The 14,272-nt window shown below is 38.0% G+C and overlaps 1 protein-coding gene across 1 annotated transcript in view; it reads right to left on the bottom strand.

Annotated features, from left to right (window-relative positions):
• Positions 1-11,386, bottom strand: part of DLC1 (DLC1 Rho GTPase activating protein) — a 139,419-nt gene extending 128,033 nt beyond the window's left edge. Inside the window, exon 1 of the mRNA XM_018565845.1 lies at positions 11,191-11,386. Within this exon, the coding sequence (XP_018421347.1) occupies positions 11,191-11,305 (115 nt within the window). The 5' untranslated portion in view covers positions 11,306-11,386. The remainder of the gene's footprint in view (positions 1-11,190) is intronic.
• Positions 11,387-14,272: the final 2,886 nt, after the last annotated feature.

Genomic DNA, 14,272 nt, shown 5'->3' with positions numbered 1-14,272 from the left:
TCTGCTGTAGAGGGATTGCAGGAGGCTGATACCAGGTCAAATTCAGGTACATACACTGCTTGCATTGATAAAAATACATTTCAATGTGTAATCATGAGCTGAATGTATTTGTATTACCCACTGCCTAAAGTTCAACTTCTGTATATAATTCATATTTCCATTTATGTAACTATATGTAGCCATATTAGCTTGTTTCAATATGGAAGCAGGATGTCCATTCTACTCAGCAATACTGAACAATTACTTTTCTTCACTGCTGATAAGTCTAGGGTCACTCATCAAAATACAGAACAGTAGCAAATAAAACATTTTTTAATTCTCATGAAAACAATTTTTTTGTAAATATTATATTACCATATTCCCTAATATTCCTCCTATAGTTTTTCTTTGAATATACTTCCCACAAAGCTCTGCATTTGTAAAATAATGAATTGAATATAAGGTATCATAGCTATACCAATTAAAAGTAATAGAATAAGGGTAAAACTAATGGAACAGACTAAACAAAAAAAAAAGAAAGAAATAATTTGAGCCTGGAAAGCATGACATTGAAACCTTTACTAGAATTGTTCATGTGGGGCAGTTCATGCCACCATTTTTGTTCAGGCCTAATTGACACAGAAAATAATATGCCCATAGGGTCTTACAATGTGTCAGTAGCCATATGTAAGCTGTAAAAGCAAATCATCACCATAATCAAAATGTAAGAAATAGAACGAGCTGAAAGAGAAATAAGTGAAGGGAAGTGAGAGGGAATGATCAGAGACACTGGTGGCTGGAACTTTCTCTCGAGGACATTCTTCCTCTCATTCCAAATAAATGAATATTACATTGTTCCGTCTGGAGGGAAATTAAATAGAAGCTTATCTTGCTTTTGCTGATTTATTTATACAGCTCTGTGCTCAAACAGGCCTATCCCTATCCTTTATAAATCAGAAAAAGAACAGTATGTTCATTTTTTTTTCCTTTTACCGTAACTATAACTTCCCATCACAAACGTTATAACCTGGTCACCAGAGACAGTGAACATTTGTCAGTCAGATGGTGATAAGAGGCCACATCTGACACGCCTGTTCTGCAATCTGCACTTGCTACCCCCATAGGATTGCTAGTTCACACCAGAACTGCATGGGCCTGCGCAGCTGCAGGGAGATGCATTTTACCACGATTTTGACCCGTTTTTTTTAACCTTAAAATGGGTTTTCAGGTACAGTCCTTTTGCATGCATTTTTTATGCGTTTTGATGAGTTCCGTTGCAATCAGGTGCAGCTAAAATGAGACAAGCAGTATTGTATTTTTTCTGACTGCATTGGAACTGACTGCACTGGTATGAACAGAGCACCAGAAATCCCATTGGAAAGCATTGTGACACGATTTTGATGCAGCTACCAAACTGAACGGACTGTATCACAACTGCAAATGGTGTGAACTAGCCCTAAGGGCTCATTTTCACCAGCCTGTGCGCTCATTTCTCTGTTCTAGAAGAATGCAGAAAGCAAGACACGCTCACCGCCTGCAATGCGATCAGCCGCACAGGACCGTGTGATAATGAAATGCCCTTGGTTCCAGTGCGGTACAATCGCAAAAAGAAGTGTATGCATAATTTTTTTGCGATCGTACCGCACTGGAACGCAGGGCATTGTATTACCATGCAGTCCTGGGCATCCAATCGCAATGCGGGCGGGGGCGTGTCTGCAGTGCCATTGACATGAATAGCACTGCCATGCCCCCCCCCTGCCCCAGAACGCAAGGGGACTTTGGGTATGTGATCCTTTGCATTTCAGGCATGGGACAGTGGCATGAGCGCACAGGCTGGTGGAAACAAGCCCTAAAACTGCCAACAGCAGCAGCTATAGGTCTGGTTTAGAGCCCTGGTGCGGCCTGGTTTCAATTTTTCATTAATGGCTTGTTTATTCCAGGCAGCCTCGCTAAATACATGGCGGCTGGTGTGAGAAGCTGGTGTGATTTCTATAAATTGGCCAGTGGCACAACAGTTTAATAGTATAGTTTTTCAACCTCTTTTTTCCACAGTACCACACTGCATTGTCCTAAAATGTTAATAAAAGGTCAAAAAACAAAAGTTCATAAAAACACTTCAAAACCAAACTCCTGCCCCTGTATTCCCAAGTAGTCCCAAAATATTCAAAATATAGTCTACAAGTATGTGTTTTTGTAGAAACTGGCTGGCATCAGGACAGTAAATGTTGCCATACACTGTGCAAATTATGGCCGGTTCTTGAGGAACTGGACAAAATTTGCACAGTGGGTACCGCTGTCGGCACCCTTTTGAACAGAGCCAGCAGCTAATGTTCGTGTATTCTGGTGTTCAGCCGGTGGCCGCTGTCAACATACAAAAGAAACCGCAGTGATTTCTCGATCAACAGCAATGATGGAGGAATCTGCTCTATTTTTTTTATTCTGCCTTGCCAGAGTTGGACTGTAATATAACATACTTCCTTCTCTTCCTATGTGAGTACTGCATAGCATTGTTGAAAATAATTTTTTTTATTTTCCATTCTACTCTGCCTTTTAACCAAGCTCACAGTTAATATTATAATTTTACTATCCTGTAGTCAGTATATGGAAAGTGCAGAATGAAAGTATCCGTAATTTGCAGAAGAACATTTGTTGTGTATGAAAAGCCAGTGAGAGGTTCAGGAACAGATCAGTCATTGTACTGCAAATGGCACATACTATTTACCAGTACGGAATTACATAGTTCACATTGTAATGTGGTAAAGCACATGGGGTCCAGTGGCAAATGGTTGTCCATTCATCAGAAAGAACTTGAATAAGCTAAGCTTACCAAAGTGAGTATAAGGTTCTGCTTTCTATGTGCGATAAAAATCTCATATATTGCATTTGCCTTTTTCTTTACATTGCTCGAAAATATGATATATCTAAGCAAGAAATTTTAACAGTACAATAGTCTTTAGTGTGGGCTTTGCATTTACATAGAAAATAAATACCATAAATGCTATATTTTAAACAAAAGCTTACAGTTTATAGTAGCACATAAAGCTTACAGTTTATAGTAGCACATATCATGTGTGAGAAATTACAGTTATAAATACCACATCTCTTCCTCGTTAAAATTGGCCATGGCAAGAACTCTCATTCCTAAGTGCATGTGACCTTTGTTATGTTTATCTGGTGCATGCCATTTAGTAAAGGTGTATAGCTTATAAATCTCCCAGGGCAGAAAGCCCACCAATGGTACTTCTGCTAGTTAAATGGTATGGTTGCTTTCTTTCACACTTGTTTTTTCTGTGTTTATACACTTTTTTCATTTTTTTTTCTGATCTTCTATGGATTTTGCTGAGAAGAGTACAAATGTGAAAGTATTGACTAAAATACCGGTACTGGCAAGAATATTTATCAGTCTTATCCAGCATGTATTCAGTTTCTGACTGTATTTTGCAGCATGTACTTTTGTTGAGGCCCCTATATCTAGTATGTTGACCACCACTGGAAAAAATTGTTGACCACATCTTTCAAATCTAGTAGAAAGTCATCTATATCTTGTGACAGTCTTTGTCTGTCTATGACCGAGCTTAGTTAGTACTTAGAGAGGCCCATTGTGTTTGCTTAAAGTGACATTAAAGGCAAACATTTTTTTCCCTCCCCCTAATGTTAATTAAAGCACTAACCTTAAATGATGTCTCTTAATCTGATCTCCTTCTTCTTTCCTGTCGTTTTCAGCCTTCTCTCCAGCACTGCTGCGGGTCTCCAATCCAGCGCTATCTCCTCTGTCCTTGCTGGCACTTCCTGTCCCAGGGTGTCTACATGCGGGTACACGCGTCCATATACTTACCTTGTGTCTCTACTCATCTCCCGGCCGAAAATCCGAACTGCGCATTTGCCCGCTTTTAAAGCCGTTTTGTATTTTAGCACTACTTGCTAGCAGTAGATATATGCTAAACTGTCATTTTCTTTGGAATTTGTTGCACATTTAGACGGCTAAACATTCCATAAATATTCCATTAGGACAGTAAATATTTATTGAGTACTTGCACAACTTTCCATTGAGTAATGTTTCTGTATATACTTTACCAAAATCAGCAAAGTTTTGAAGTGAAATAATTTTGAAGCTTTCAGCCGTGTCTTGAAGCCTGCAAGAGCTAATACTAGGCCAAGTCAAGATGAGGTTAACAATTCCCAAGCAGGGTGTTGGAATGCAAAGTGATAATCAGCCTTTGCTTCCACCATGTCAGATAGGATTGCATTAGACAGCTCCATGGAATTTTTTCATCATAGGTCTACGGCTGAGGCCATTTGGTCATCCTTAACAGGATGAAGTTCTTCATGACATAAGGGAAATTCTGTATTCAATTTCAGCATTTGGAATTATTCCAGAATGACTTTATGTATGATTATGAACTACTTGATTAATAATATTAGTTTTCATAGCTATTGTCTATATACATAGTAGTGAATGATTTAATCTGATAGGACAAGCCATAGTCATTTAATTTTTTTATAGTCTAGGGGTCTGAGCTTTCTGTACGACATGTCTGCCAGTTCACATCATGTACCTTCTCTGTTTAATTTTTCCAAGTTGAAAAACATGTATAAATCCAAACCATAAATAGTTCTGTATATTATATAGCTTGGCAGGAAGGGCATTAAGGTTTCTTATTTCATTTAATGTTTCCTGGTTAAACATATATTAGTACTAAATTAATGTATATAACAAAACAGGAGAGAAATGCTTTTTTTCTTTACTCTTGGTACAGGGATAGATCTGACCCCCCTACACTTCTCATTGATCTGCCCTCTATTACATTGCTGCTCCCCCACACATTATACCCACCAGCACTGTTACAAGTATCTGTAAAACCAGCGACCATCAACTTCAGGGAAGTGTAAGAACTCAATGGAGTTAGTGCCCAGCTAGTGAGTTTAATGTTTGCCACACTGGGAGTGGTTGCAGGACTAAGATACTGTATTTCAGCCAGCCTACTAGGGCTTGTAGCAGTAATGTCAGATTTTTTAATTTCTTTTTTAATTTTTTTTTGCCTCCAAGGCCGCTATTTATCTATATGCTATGGTATTCATTGATATATGTGGGCATGGGGAGAGACGAAGAGCATAGCCCTAATGCTAACCAGCATTGTCATTAATAATATATAAAATATATATTTCCCATATAGAAGTCTATGGGGCTTGTTTCATGGCCAGGGGATGGAGACAGATGAGCCTTTTAGAAGTCTAAGGGGCTCTACTACACTGGAGCAGCAAGGAGAGAGAGGACTTGCAGTGCAGGATGTACACAATCCCCAAATCAATGTAAGTATACATCTATGGAGGGAGCGGATTAAATCTGTTAGGTCAGGGAATGGGGGCAAAAAGGATAAGTGCAAGTTTTTTTTAAATTGCACATATCCTTTAACCCTTAAAAAAAAAGTTTTGGCTTCCGATACACTTTAAAGTAGAATTAAACTATCCACTTTTTATACTTTAATATATTCAGATCAATTAAGAAAACATTCAGCAATTAAGCATTTTTAGCAAATATGTGCTCAAGCACTTACATTTTGTGGTTTAGAAAACCACTGGCTCAATGCAGCTTCCCCAAACTTTCAGTTGGGGAGTGCACACAGATCACCACACAGAAAGGTCACATGAATGCCCTCAGCAGGACTATATGTCCCATTATCCCTAGCACAAAGTCTAGAGCATCCCCTCACAAAGTCTATTCTGTAGTCCCAGTTGGGAGGATACATGCAAAGGTTGCTATAGCACAGCTCCATAGAACCCTGCAAGGCAGCACAGCCACCCAAAAAAACTAAAGAGAGGGAAGAGCGTTTTTAACAAGAGAATTCCAAGCAATCATAGGCTTAAAAAGTAAAGCACACAGCAACATGGTAAGTGCTGAGGTCTGCAGCCCTATATGTATTTTTGCAAAAGAAGGTGTAATAACACATTGGCCTCTCCTATTGAAGTCATATGATCATGACATCATCACAAGTGCAAGGCCCACTGGGATCTAGCATTAACAGTATTGTGCTGGAAGTATCAGAGTGTGGCGCTGCCACTAGAGCCCATATGAACTGTTTCCAGGGATTTTGTACCTGATATATCAAGAATGCTAGCTGCAGAGTAATAATGTATAACACAATGCATACTGATTGGGGATACGGCTTGTTAGAGATGAAAAAAGTTGCCTTCACTTTTAAGTAAACATTTGCTTTGCCATTCAGTGCACAGCACAATTTTACTTTAATGCCCCCCTGCCCTGCAGTAGATGCTTTTCTTTTCTTCACTCTCTTGCTGTTCCCTTCAGTTACCAGGGGCAAATAAATTACTATGTGATTGTCCCAGCAATGTCACGTAAAACAAAGAATTTACAAATTGGTTTTGGACTCTCCCTACGAATGTGGTCAACTCCAGAAATTCTGCAATCAACAAAGTAAAGGAGAGAGAGACACAGCTCCATAATCTATTATATCCTGCACACAAAGATAACGCAAAATTAAGTTTAGCATTAGCATCCCCTTGTCCAAGGCACATTAAGTGAAGAAAAGCTTTAAAGGCAGAACACATTATTAAGCTATATCATCTGGAATTCATCAACATCAACCCAAATGTAATGAAACATTCCAGATGTTAATTGATGTATTATGGTTTTAATCACACTGAAAAAAGTCGCTCAGACTCACCCAATCCAAAAGAATGGGGGAGTGCTAGCACGACAACCCACTTTTTAACCACATATTTCATATGAATAAAATAAAAGCCTGGGGGAGTAGCTGGAGATAACCTTCCTTCTTGTGCGCTCTGAATATTCTGTAGCCAGTCAAACTTGAACAAGATGTTGTATAGGAATCTGTTTATGCTAGCACTCAGCAAGGCCAAAAAGACATAAGTGCTGAAGGTGCAGTATATTTCAATAATCACTTACAGCTGTTATAACTTACATGAGAACTTCAAAACAATTTGTTCACTATAGATATATATTTACTGTATATGCACAGATAATGATGTAGCTCAGACTAACATGTTGACTTAAAAATAGGACTACAAAATCTGATCTTTATCACAAGAAGCCAGATGCTGCACATTTGAAGTGTTTTTAATACACTATATATGGAGGCTGGCATATGGTAGCTGCTCTTTACCTGGAACAGATGACAGTTGTGAGATCAAAGTTTCTACAGAAACAGATGTGAGTGAATTAGAATTCAGCTCATATGCGAGGGAGTGTTATTAGTTTCACCAATCTTGTCCCCATTGGACCAGACTTCTATTCCTATTCTGGTGGCAACTACACATTTGGCATGCACCTTTAATGTCATACCCGATGACATTGGTGATCATGACAATTAGAGAAAATAAATCTTCCTAACAGTGACACAGACAGCAATACAAGCCTGACAGTGGGTCTAACCTCTTAACACAATCCAAATGAAATTTTTTTTTTGCCTTTAGTTGTACTTTTATCATAGCTATGATTAAAAAATAACTAAATCCAAGAACAAAATGCAATATATTGCAGCTTACCAGTCTTTAGGTCTCTAGATATAGGACCTAAATTATTTGCTTTAGGAACTGAAAATCTAAAAATTAAGACCGTTTATATGGTAAATATTCAGGTGATGTTTTACTAGGCCACATAGCTTGTATGGGGTTCATGACCTTATATATAATTGTTCGGATTAATATGGTCTATTTGCTGGTACAGTCTGATTGCTTGTTATACCTTTAGTATTTCATGATATACACATTGCTAAATACTACCTATGAATTGCATAGAACATTATCTTCCATGATCTATAGTAGTTTAAAAAAAAAACTTTAGAAGTGTTTGATTCTACAACAGTTTACTACACAAGAAAAAATGTATTAAAAAAACAGCGAAAGTCCCTTTAATCTCCATTATGGTCATGGTATTGATGCAAAATCCAGTGTTATTGGCCTTTACCTTTTATTGATAGGGACGTTGACAGGCAAGCATTCCTTAGAGTGTAGGCAAACAGCTTTAACACAATAGTAGAGCCTTCATTTCTTTCCCGCACTCCTACACAAAGCTCCTTCTAGACTTAACATTAAGCAAAGCAATCCATCCCAAGTAGTTTTACAAAAAAAGGTCACTTTTATTGATCCTGTATTGTTAACCTTTACATTCTATTTCATGTTTTAAGCTATTTCTGAAATGCTACAGAGGAATTAAGACTGACAACACAAAAAGATAGCATTATTTAGCCTTCCATGATATATGAAGCTCATACAGCAGGTGCCTACTACTGAGAATTAGCTGAGTAAAGGTTATCTTCATTAACCTGTCTTGAAATATATAAATTATCCTGCTATTAGTGACTAGGTAAATTGTAAAAATTCCAACTTGAAAAATGGCTCAGGTACAAATACGAAGTGCAAAATTATTCATTATGAAAACGTGTCTGTACATTATGTGCCGTAAAGGTTTTAATAAAATAACATAATATTTCTGTAAGCAAGGGATTAAAATCTGTGAGAATTACCAATAAAATAAGTATATAAAATGAATAACTGATGAAAACATGAATGATTATAGTTCACCAACGCATACATTTTGCGAAATCGGGATGAGAACATCTGCCTGGACATGAACAGTTATTAAAATCTTGCTTGAAGTTGGAAAACGTATGGCGAACCCTACTGACGTCTATGGGGACCAATGTTGTTATTTAATTCTGGCCATTTCTAGGGATAACAGAAACCTCATTCCAAATATGGAGTACACATTTTAGGTGTATCGAGTACATTACTTGACTGCAATAATTTTATGAATTCTATCCAAAAACGAATCATTGGGGATTCTCTAGTATTCTCTAGCATAAATGTAAAGAGGACCTATAAGCCTAGCAGAAGGCCAAGGACTAGTCACTGGTATTGCCTGTAGTCTCCCTGCAGTTGATCTTTTTCCAGGGACTGTATTTTCTTTGTGCTGCACTGTGTCCATGTGGTGTCGGCCATCATGGTACAAGAACGGGCATTGCTTCTTAATGTCAGACCTGGTCCCCAATTGACTGGTCCTCAAATTAACTTTTGAATAGTTGACTAATGACTAGTGGGAGGAATGATCAACAGGCTGCAAGAGAGGAGAAAAACCACAGATTCCCACAGTAGCAGCACAAGAGGGGAGGAAGATCAACAGACAGCAGAGGAGGTGGAGGTAGCACAGATCTATATATGCACAGATCTATATAATGAATGAAGTAGGAGCAAGGAGATTCTCGCATTACAGATCCTCAGGTACAACTTCTTCCGCAGCAGGCCTCAGGAAGAACAATGAGCAGTACAATAGTAACATTACCTGTCACTACAATGCTCAGGGAGTCACTACGAATCTTGTGATAATAGAAGTCATCAGAGAAAGCAGTGGGCGGGATATTGTTTAAATGATCTCACACTGAAGAAGCAGGAGTCCCTAGGTACTGTCACATGTTAGGAAGTTTACCTCCAATTTTCATGTGGAATTCAATGCAAAAGTAAGATTGTTTTAGGGTACTGCTAAACCACAATTACTCTTTCTATATATTTTCTTTTAATAGTCACTGTTTGAGTAGATTAAAAAAACAGGACACAAAAACCTGGCTTTGAAAGTCTTAAAGAATTCCATTGTAACCTCTAACGACTTTTCTGTTGTACTATGAAAAGGTAAATTAGTCCTTATATCAAACACGTTTCATTAGCTAAATTACTGCCCACCCAGGAGCAAACCAATAGTGGGTCATTATGACTTCAACTGTCTCCACTTGCCTGTGAAACTAGATCACCTTTTTCCTGGTATGGCCTAATGTCTGGTTTGATTCCAAGCCTGTATAGTAGAACATGGGCTTAGAAACTGAAAAGAGAAAGCTTTATAGTAACATGATACATGACAGTGGCAGATCAAGATAGCAGTAGGCCCTAATTTAGAGATAACCAACTGGCTCCTCAGTCATCCTGTAATCGCTTAACAAAGTGCCTGTAGAAGAAGAAAACTGCATCTGCTGTACTTTGCCACCAATTCTGCCTCTTTGATATTATTTGACTTTGCTGTACAATGTATAATTCTGGACCTGTTTGATTGATTGGAATATGAATCTACTGCTACCCAAAAGACTGATTGCTTGTTTAATTTAGCCCAATTAACTACCCTCTTTTGCCTTATTAGGTTCTTAGTCTCAGTGTTTAAAGGTGGTATTAAACTCTGGAACAAGTTGGGTTAGTGTCTTTCTTGCTCAAGTCTTAAAACTCATACTCCCCCAAGAAAGGTACAGTATATTGAACGCAGGCAACTGATAAGGCACAGAGGAAGCAAACAATATCACATTGCAAAGCTAAGAAAAAAAAATGCAATAATAACGACAATGTTTTTTGTGCTGTATTAGAAAAATTGCAGACTCAATAAAAGATGCAAATACAAGATGCACAGTATAATAAAAAATGTAATAATTTTAGCTACGATGGAAAAACGGGTGTTCCTAGATGTGCCAGACCACCTCCTTCACCCCCAATACACACTTACAGAACAGAAAAATTGTATAGAAAGACAAAATAGTTTAAACTTTCAGAGAACCCAGAAAGGTGCAACACCACTGGCATGAATCACGGTACTTTCATACAGCATCAGATATATTTGGATTATTATACAGTATGCATTCTAGAATAAAAACAATTGTATGTTCTGAAAAAAATGATAAGGAGTTACGGTATAGTTGAAGGTTTTAGAAATAAATGTACAAAATGACATTGTATCATTGCTAGCCCAATCCTCTTCTTTAGATTCATCTCTCATCTTGCAGATGCTGAGGTCATACATTAAAATAGTAAAATCTTGGCCTTGGCAAAGTCAACACTACCCTGGAATTGAAAGCACCGAGGAGCTGCCAGAGGAAATGCCATCAATTTCTCACTACATAGCTCACGCATGCCAAATGACACACTTCTTGGCAATAAAACAGATTAGAGTTATTGCGAGTTGTAAATCACTGCAGTATCCCTCCTCACAAGGGTAAAGTAAGGCTTTATAAATCATCCCAAAATAAAACCACTCCTACATAAACTATGCACTGCTTATCGAACTGATTTAAATCCTACCTATACACTGACTGCACATTGAAAAGCACCTGCTCTCGGGCATGTAAACGCTTACCTAGCACATTTAAATTATTATAAATAAATCGGATTGCTGCTGCTTAAAGGGGTTTTAAATCCTCTCACCTGCCAGTCGTTTTTCTCTTGCATTTTTCCAGATAACATCCAGAGCCTTAGCAGTGGAATTTCTAATATGATCACTCAGTGATCTCCTGAGTGGATTTTTCAATAGCTTCTCCATTTTAAGTAAACTTCCAAAAAAACTGCATCAGTCCGTGTCAATGCATCTAGTACACAGCTGCAGAGGAATTTATGATCAGCATCTGCAGTCCTCCTAGACAAGCAGCTTATCCTTCAGGAATCAGGCAATGCAGTCCTCACTGCAGACACTGGGTAGCTCATACTGCAGGCAAAATTCTGACAAGCTGCCAAGTTTGGCACTCTTAGTACATCTGCTTCAAAGGATTCAAGAGACACACATGTAAATGCACAGGACTGTCATTCTGAACAATTCGTAAGAATGTATTTAAATTTTAATATATTGCATATATATTGGTGGTGTAGAATAAGGAATTATAATAAACTATACCAGCTTTTCTCAACCTTTTTATCAGTCACAGCACATTTTAAAGAAAGCAAAATCTCAGGGAACCGCAGTCTAAAATGTAAAAATATATACATGTAAAAGAAACAAATTACGTTTTTTGCACCCAAAATCCATACCAGACCCTTATCATGGACAGGAGTTTGGTATTGGTTTTAAGGGGAGAACACAGGCAAAGAAACAAAATAAAAGATGATGTGAAGTTTCCATATTCACATCAAAGTTCCCCGCCTCTCACATCAGAGTCCTCCTTTCACATCAGTGTCCCTCTCTTTCACCTCAAAGCCCTCCCCCCACATACTTCCAAATCAGAGTCCCCCCTTTAGCAAAGATTTGAAGACAGCCCTGACAATGGCAGAAAGCAACTCAGGGTGCCACAGGCACCCTTTTTTTTTGAAAAAGGCTGTTCTATACTTGCCATTACATTTTTCACCTAAACAAGTAAAATGATTATAAAATATATTTTGTTTTCGCTGTGACCTTCTTGGGCATAGTCAGTAATGATGAAGATTAAAATCAGTTAGGAATAGCAAATTTTGTGATTCTCCTAAACACTTTCAGAATTGTCCAGTCTGAAAAGATTCATACATGTAAAAAATCATGATGACCAGGTTTCCTGAACAGGTTTTCTTTTTTGCAGATCAAACAAATCTACATGCAGATAGTCAAGATACTAAAATAGTGATGAATCAGAAATTCTTCTGGCACCATCATCCCTAACAGGGATCAGGTTCATTGCTACCATGGGTTCAAAAAGCGAATCTTGCAGGTTTGAGATTCACGATCCTGGCGCATTTTTGTGAAGATTCAACTTCTGTAGGAGACTTTGTTTAAATCATATTGCATTACATGGTCTTTGAACTATGGCCAGCGGGCTTCTAAGGGCCAATAAGAGGTCCTTTGGTTAAGCCAGCGCCTTCACTATAAAATGGGGGCATAGAGCAGCCAAGGTGTCAGTGAATTAAAAGCTGACTAACTGCATAGGAAGAGACTAGGGCTAGTCAAGAAACTGTACTTTACTTCTGATTGCAAGCTCTTTGGACAATCAGCTCATTTGCTTATTAATAATATAAAAACGGGAGGACTGTAAGGCTTGAAAAAATTATATATAATTTATGTAATGAGGGGATTTTCCCCCCATATTTAGAGCAAGCATCATCACACATTATTATAACTATGAAATAAAAAAAATGGTGAAGAAAGATGCCACTTCAAAAGTTCCCCCTTTAAGAATATGACTTTTATTCTATCAAAATATATTTTACTTAGTGGTTGGTTAATGTGAGTTCAGCAGTCACTTCTAGCTGCTGTACCATCCATAGCAATTTTGTTTTGTTGCAAGACATACTTTTATTAAAAAAATACCACTTTGTTACATAGAGTGTATTTTGAGGTTTTTTATTTCTTTTTTGATTTTTTTAAAATCTTTATTTTATGTTGATAGGAGCTTTACTTGTTACTGACTATCTGTTCTTGGACCTGCCTTTTGTTCACAGCACTCTGCTGCATCATTTAAAAGAAGAAAAAAACTAAGCAGAAGGAGATACACCTATCTCCATAGATATAATAAATCGTGGGCGGGTGCGGGTGGTGGGAAAGAAGAAGAAAAGGACATGTGCTGCCGCTGGCGCTGTAAGCAGCGCTGCGAGGTCCTCTGGCTGCCGCAAGGTACCCACAAGGCTGCCACAAGGTCCCCAGCAAGCGCGGGACCTTACAGAAGTCGAATGTATTTAAAAATGTGCTGGTATCTGAGTTTTATATCAGGGCATTTTCACGAGTATGAGTACTCCTGAAAATGCCCACTATTGGCACTATTACCAGTATATATATATATGCACACTGACTACAGTTTTCTACAGTTGTCTATGGAACTTAGATGCAACATGTCTACCGTTGTCTATGGAACTTAGATGCAAAAAACTTCACCATCCACTGTTGAAAAAATGGATACTGTGCATAAGCATGGCAGCGTATTAAAAAATAATATTATTGATAAACCACACGCTGTTTTTTTTCACAAAAATAAAATTATCAGTAAAGATCTTCATGCAATCCATTCTTGGCATAGTCCACATGGAATCAGTTAAACAATAACTTCAAATAAAAAACACAATCAGGGAACTGTTTATGCTTCCCAAAATATATTTAGACTTTGCTCAAGTCAACTCAGTTTTTTTTAAATGTAATTTTATATAACTTCGTCCTGCAGATTCAAAAGGTTTCTCCAACAGTTTTCTGGGCAGGACAATATCTTCTTATCACATAATTCTGATCTTGCTGTTTAACACTGAAAATACTTTCTGGTATGTATGGTGTGGTGGTAGTGTGGTGTGTATGAGTGGCCTGGCACTACAGTAGCATACATTCGCCTTCCAGACATACACTCACTGGCCACTTTATTAGGTAACCTAGCCTCATTAACCCAAATATCTAATAAGCCAATCACATGGCAGCAACTCAATGCATTTAGGCATCTAGATATTGTCAAGACGATCTGCTGAAGTTCAAACTGTGCATCAGAATGGGGAAGAAAGGTGATTTAAGTGACTTTGAACATGGCATGGTTGTTGGTGGCAGATGGGCTGGTCTGAGTATTTCAGAAAC

The sequence above is a fragment of the Nanorana parkeri genome, unplaced genomic scaffold, assembly GCF_000935625.1.
Source record: "Nanorana parkeri isolate BGI_ZX_2015 unplaced genomic scaffold, ASM93562v1 scaffold892, whole genome shotgun sequence".
NCBI lineage: Eukaryota > Metazoa > Chordata > Amphibia > Anura > Dicroglossidae > Nanorana > Nanorana parkeri.
The sequence above is the reverse complement of the archived record's forward strand: the minus strand, read 5'-3'. Positions and strand labels throughout refer to the sequence as shown.